Source organism: Echinops telfairi, unplaced genomic scaffold (genome assembly GCF_000313985.2).
Source record: "Echinops telfairi isolate 266 unplaced genomic scaffold, ASM31398v2 ScPeMD7_25;HRSCAF=90, whole genome shotgun sequence".
NCBI classification, from domain to species: Eukaryota; Metazoa; Chordata; class Mammalia; order Afrosoricida; family Tenrecidae; genus Echinops; species Echinops telfairi.
In genome coordinates this window covers 20,949,845-20,956,792 of record NW_022103922.1, presented here as the reverse complement: position 1 = coordinate 20,956,792, position 6,948 = coordinate 20,949,845, and the positions used below count along the sequence as shown (strand labels likewise).

Below are 6,948 nucleotides of genomic sequence, written 5' to 3'. Positions count from 1 at the left end.
TGGACCACATGAACCTCAAGGACAGATGGACCACATGAACTTCAAGGACAGATGGAACACATGAACCTCAGTGTGCACAGAAGAACTGGAGAGCGCACAGCTACCACTACTGCCTGCTCGAAGCACAATCACAGTGGAAGGTTGGACCCACTGCTGTGAGTCACTAGGACTCCCAGCGACTACACAGGACAGAGGAGACCTGCTCCCTAGGGCTTCCGGACTATCACTCTGTAAAGAAACAGACTGCCTTATCTTTCTCCCATGGAGTGGCTGATGGATTCAAGTTCCAGACCATTCAGTTGGCAGGCAGTGCTGGGCCCCGAGGACTCCTTTGGGCCCTGGGCAGAGTGGGAGCACCATGTAGAATAAAATTGTACATCATACAAAAGACCAGACTTACTGGTCATAGGGCGCCTGCTGGAATCCTTTAGACTACGACCCTTAGACCTTCTTCAAACCCGACTGACACCACTTCTGGGATCACCTTTCAGCCAGATGACAGACAGCCTGTGAAGGGAACAATGGCACCCACGAGGATTGTGATATCCAGAACATCCAGAACAATCAGCCTTCCGAGAACAAAGGGGCAGCGTTGTCATAAGCAGCAAGCTCAGCAGGCAGGAAGGGGCAGGGAAAGGGGTGAACGGAAAGGAGGAATGTTGTTCCATAGATACAATGTGTACAAATTATTGTACAGAACATGAATTCCTTCTATGAATGTTCACCTAGACCACAACAGGATGTTAAAAGTGTTCACATTTATGAATAAGTCACAAAAAGTTATTTTAAGGGTTTCAACCTATAAAATACCAACTGTTATCAAATGAGACTCAAAAAAGAACCTTCTAATCGATGGCACTCACTACAAGTCAGCCCATGATGGGAGTCACCATATTTTAATATGTGTGACAGGACCCTGGAGAAGCTTAATATTAATAGTCTACAGTGTGGATTTCCCTGAGAGCAGGGCTGATGCCCGTGGGCGTTAAAACAATCTTCTTCTGACATTCCGCACAGGCCACGGGCCTGCTGGGCACCTGCAGTAACACGTCTGTGGCATGGAACAGATTCGAGAAGATGGATGCTCCAGCTCAGACTTCCCTGACCCTCCAACTCATGCTCTGCCACCAGTCAATCCTGACTCACCGCCGGCTCCTCCCCGTGGGTTTCCAAGGCTGTAGCTGTTTGGGGGAGTAGAAAGCCCAGTCTTTCTCCAGAGGAGATGCTGGTGGTTTTGAACTGCCGACCATGCGGACTGCACGTAGCCATATACCCCAACCCATAACCACTATGCCACGAGGGCTCCATAAACTTGAACAGGGTGATTTGATTTTCCAGGCATCGCTGATTGTCTTCTTTCTTTGCTCACCACTACAGCCTACTTATCACACCAGCTCACCACCTGGGATGTGTCTTCCTGTCTGTCTGTAGTCTGAGCTATCGAGCTTTCTTTTCTTTTTTCTTTTTGATATCGAGCTTTCTGAGACTTACTCCCATGTTTATCCTCAGGAGCAAGAACACATGCCACCTTCAGCAGAGGGATGCGGGTGTGAGCTTTTCTCTCTGCCTTACCCCAACGTAAGCAAGTGGTTGATGTTGGCACCGCTGTTTTCAATTAGCAGTTAGTTAGATGGAGCCCGGGCCAGCCTCAATCCCCAAGGGCTGATTCTGACTGAGATCCGGGACCAAGTATCCCAGCCAGGGCGGTGGTTCATTGTTCACTGAAAACCCAATTCTGTTCTGTAGCCGAAATGCCCAGAATGCAGGTAGCTTCCAGCCTCACCTTCTGTGTCTGCTCCTTCCAGGGCTCCTTCTGCAGCAGAAGAAGCATGCTGCTGGGAAGCAGAGTGTGCACCTCCTCCAGCGTGACCCTGTGCATGGGACTCCTGCCCAGGAGGCTGGGTGCTGACCCAGCTGAGCCAACGTGCCATGGCAGCCAGCTGGCACTGAGGCCAAGAAGGAGAGGGGCCCCGTGGTCTGCCCATGCAATCACTGTTGCTGCGAATATCAGCAACCAGAAGTCCAGAGCCTACAATGAAACGAGAAACAGTTAGCAACATGTCTCACCGATTCAGAGTGACAGGCGTTCACACACACACACAGTCATGAGGTAATGCTGTCCTGTCCCTCATCCACTCCCTCCTCCTCCCCCTACCTAGCCCAAGAGGACCTGCCATGAACAGCAAATCAAATTTCTCAACTCCATCCAGAGACATCTTAGTGCTTTAGGGATTACTGGTGTGGCCCTCTTATGAAGGCCAGGGCCCAAGAATCTCATTATTATTGCTCTGACATTTCAGCAGAAGCACAGTTTGCTCAATTCCTGCTCACACCGAGATCCAAACACTCCTCAGCTTAGAAAGACATTAAGAAACTAAGAGGGACATGAAAAGAAATACTTAGATGTTATGTGGGGGCAACGGATTCTGAGAAATATGAATATAGCCTAATCCATTTTGCTGTGGAAATGTTACCAATTTTTAAGGATACAATTCAGTGTCACCAATTACATTCACCATGGCAAGCGGCCCACACCACGATCCATTCCATTCCAGAGGTTTTAGAGCCTCCCACACACTCAGCACCTTTTCAGCGGTCCTTGCCACCCTCCTTCCTTCGCTCTCTATCAGCTTTTGTCCTTGGGCACTTCTATTTTATATACTCCGTCGATGTGGACCATGCAAGCTCTCTGTTCTCTTGTGTCTGACAAAGTGCACTCAGAGCCTGATTCCATTTTTGAACAAAAATGGGCTCCTCCTTAAGACATTTAACTTTCTAGAATCTATCCATTGAGATTATAGACTAATTTAGAAGCATATAGAAATGGGGGGCAGGGGTCACCTTATTGGATTCAAAACTAAACAACCCATTGCTCTCAAGTCAGTTCTGACTCGCTGTGAGCCCACGTGACGGAGTGACACTGCCGCAGAGGGGCTCTGCAGCTGGCTGTGCTCTTGCTGGGACTAGCTCACACGCCTTTCCCGAGGAGCTGCTGGAGTTCGGTCTTCAGACTTCTCCATCAGCAACTGGGTGCTTGAGCCACTCCACCCAGTGGTCTGTTGTTGGGTCACTGGGGTTGAAATTCTACTTTTTTCTGCTTTTCTGTCGTCTATCCATTTTTTAAAGGTACAGTGTGTTGGAAAACAGATGGACACTTGAGGAAGCAACAGGCGAAAAAAAGAACACGCTATATATAATCCACTCAAAATGATTCTTCAAAAGTGAAGGGAAAAATAAAGATATTTACAGGAAAAATAAATAAATAAATAAAATTCAAAAGTACTCCACAATCTCTTAAAAGCCCTACATTCACTCCCTAAATTTTCAAAAAGACACAGGGTTCTTCGTGAAAGCCGGCAGAATTTCAAACAATCGTCCTGGTGAGGCAAATTCTAACCCACCCCGTAAAGGGGGCACGCAGGACAGCAGCCTGGAGAAAAGGCACACCTCCTGCCAAGAAGTGCCCCGTGGGCAGCGAGGCAGGCAAGTGAGGACGCGCGGAGCGGGCAGTCTTCCGGCCTTTTCCTTTTAATCTCACTCAGCGGAGGTTAGCCTTCCTGACCCATAGCAGGTCTGATCGAAGTTTACCTCCAATAAGTGCACGCATGCCTCTACGTAGGGGCACATAGCCAGGTTCTCTGCACATACTTCTGGAACCTCTTTGGGGGATGGTGCCTCTGTATTCCCAGGTCTTTCAGCCCAAGTCCACAGCACCCTCCCCCTCTTCCCTCGGGTTCTTTGTGCTCGGCCTGCCAAAGAACCTGTCTCGAACTGAGTTCGCAGCGCAGCCTGTGGTGTCCCCTGAAGCCTGCAGGGGACACCTGTTTCTTGGTGGACTCAGAGCCGTTACCAGTGTGGCACAAAAATGCAGGCAAGGAGAGGGAAACTCCAAGCACCCTTTCTGCTCGTGAACGCATGCGTCTACATTTGGAGGAAGCGGCCCCTTCCTCTGATAGACTGTACCTCTTCCGGGGCCACATTCTGAGCAGCTGTCGACTGGTAAGCCACATTTCTGATATAACCCATCATCTCCAAGAGCCACTCCATTCTTTTCAGCACACCTGAAGTGAAAAGAGCCGTTTATTACCACCACGCCTCCCCTATTCGGACGTAAAGGTTTTTACTCCTCAGGGTGATCACACCTAGCTGCTGAGGCAAAAACCCGTGTGTCTCTTTTTTATTGTGCTAAACATATATGCATTGCAAGAGTGGCTGCTTCAATACTTTTGGCACGGCCATGGCCCAGGTAATGGAAGCAGAAGCTGTTGGAGGGATTCCACGGCAGCTCACTCTCTCCCTCCCGGAGCACCCGAGCCAGGCAACTGCATGTGAGATGTCGCCTGCTGACAACAGGTGAGAGTCGCCTGGTCTTTAGTTTCACGCGTTTGGTTGCGGGAAGCAGCCCACTTCTCCTCACAGGTGCATTTTTCAGTGAGCAGGCAGGCGCTCACTCACTCAGGCACCATGATCTCAACTACCAGAGAGGAGGAGGCATCAATGTTTCTTGTACAGTCTTGAAAGGAGTATTACAATCAACTTTAGAGACATCCGAGAAAATGGGGCCCAGAAACTGAAGTAGTTTGTCTAGGGTCAACGTTTGTCTAGGGTCTAGGGCCACTGCTGGTCCCCTTGAGTTAAATGCAGATCCCCAGAACCTGAATGCAGACTTGAGAAGTTACAGACACGACCAAGGAGATAGGAGGTGGGGAGCTCCTTGCTCCAAGGGATAATTCAGGTGCAGTGTCAAAAACGGTCTGAAAATTGCACCAGGGAATTCAGCGGAGAGCTTCAGGCTTAGAGCCTCTGATTTGCAGAGAGAGGTAGGGTGGCTACATTTTTCTCTTCTCGGCCCTGGGAGGGTCTGCATAGAATAGCTACTTAATTTCACTGTTGCTAGTTTTTGTTGGTTCATCAATCGACCACACAAAAGGCTACCCCATCCTCCCCAAAGGTTCAGATAGCACCAGCCTACTGGGGAAGCTGCAGTGAAGTAGGCAGAAGCAATTCGGAGACTTGTCTGAGAGGGCCTGAAGGGTCGAGTGCAGCATAAAAAGTGGCTGAGGTGCGCTGTGATTGCTCATGCCCACCAAGGTGCTCCTCTGTATCTAGGGTGGGAAGGCTCAGCCTGGGTCAGCCCAGGGCCAAGCAGGATTTCTCCAAGAAGCTCGTTTTGAAGTCGAGAAAAAGACAACTGACAAGGGTGGGCAGGCGGCAGGCATGTCTGATTCATGCACGCGCAGGCTGGCCTCACCCGTGCTGGCGTGGCTCCCAATCCGTGCCTGGTACACGCTGTGCAGGATCATCCAGGCCAGCGTCTGCCTCTCCGGGTGCTGCGCAGCCGCAATGAGGACATCGGTCAGGTGTATCAAGGGGAGCCGGCCTTGGGAGATCAAGTACAGCTGGACAAAGGTGGCTTTTTCGATGTTGCTCTGCAAAACAGGACAGTTGTTCGGTTAGTATGACTGGAAGCGGCTCCAGAGTCCTGAGGGTAGGGACAGGCAGAGGGGGCCAGAGGACTATTTTGAATGCCAACACCGCGCATTTCCTGTCGCAAGTGGCCTATGTGCCTATGTTTTATGTCAACATGCCCACTCACAGAGTGCACTGTAACATCATCTCCACATTTTTCACACGACACACACATGTGCTCAGGTGTTACATAGCTGAATAGGATGTGGATGAAATCAGATGCACGTTCTATCTAGTCGGTCCTGATGTTCAAGGACAGTGCAGGACCTCCCGACAGGGTTCCCAAGGCTATAGATCTTTACTGAAGTAGACTCCCACATCTCTCTCCCGGGGAGTGACTGGTGGTTCGAACTTCCAGCTTCTTAACCGCCAACCGAGAGCTTTCAACCACTGTGTCACAAGGCTCCTTGGTGGTTTTGGGTGAGGGTGTATAAATAGTAATAGCAATGATAACTAATGAATACAAGGCTTGTGTGCCAGGCACCCATCCCACGCATGAACTGCCATCCCAGAAATCTGCTAGACTGTCCTCAGGCTGACGCTCAAACACATTCTAAGGATCTGTGAGGTCAAATGGCTTTTAGAAAGTGACTCACCATTCGCTAGTCTAGCCTTTTCCACTCTGTTCACATTTGTGCTCAGAGTGTAAAGTCAAAGGTGGGTAGAACTGCCGGCCCCTTTGCATGATCAAAGTCAGAGCACCAACATCCCTGGCAAAGCAAAGCAAATGAGCTTCACAGAAAATGCTCGCGGTGAAGCAATAAGATGATTGATTTCCTTACCCATCTACCTGAGTGCACACCTTTTGGGTATTCCAGGTAATAACATGGGCAGTGCACACATGGGCATCTGCTGCACCCCCACGCACAGGGCTGCCTCCAGGAACAACACCTGGGTGGTTTAGTTGTTGAGAAGAATAGCCCAGCCTTTTCATGGAATACCAATTATCGGACAAGATGACCACGGTTATTCCAACTGGGTGTCTGACAAGTCATTTCCTTAAACCCGAATGGAGTGAGCCTGTAGCTTTACGACAAATAACCAATCGTATTTGTTGCCAGTGATAAAAATCCCAGCTTTGAAGCAAAAAAAAAAGAAAGCGCATTTTGGAAAATTGCTATTATTATGAAGCTTAGGAGCCCGTTGACACAGTGGTTTCAGAGCTCAGGTACTAACCAGAAGATTGGTCACTTGAACCCATTGGCTACTATGCAGGAGACAGATGTGGTGATCTGGTTCACAAAGATTACAGCCTGGAGAACCTTAGGGGGCAGTGCCAGCATGCTTGATGGGGTGGCTGAAAGTGAGTATTGACTTTACTGCATGGGTTTGTTTCTTTTTGGTTTACCAGGACTTTGGCAGTTTTTTAGCAGCAAAAGCCTTTTCTGATAATCTTGGCAGTAAAGTTAGCAAAGATGACATTTTATTAGAGAATAATGAACTATGAAAGCATATAGAAGATCTTAAAAATTCAGTGAC

At 49.2% G+C, this 6,948-nt stretch overlaps 1 protein-coding gene across 3 annotated transcripts in view; it reads right to left on the bottom strand.

The window, feature by feature from the left end:
• FOCAD (focadhesin) overlaps positions 1 to 6,948 on the bottom strand; it is a 262,779-nt gene that overhangs the window by 5,412 nt on the left and 250,419 nt on the right. For all 3 annotated transcript variants that reach the window (XM_004706558.2, XM_045289109.1, XM_045289110.1), the window contains 3 exons: positions 5,252 to 5,429; positions 3,964 to 4,061; positions 1,784 to 2,029 (listed from right to left, as the gene is read on the bottom strand). In XM_004706558.2, coding sequence (XP_004706615.1) covers positions 1,784 to 2,029; positions 3,964 to 4,061; positions 5,252 to 5,429 — 522 coding nt within the window. The remainder of the gene's footprint in view (positions 1 to 1,783; positions 2,030 to 3,963; positions 4,062 to 5,251; positions 5,430 to 6,948) is intronic.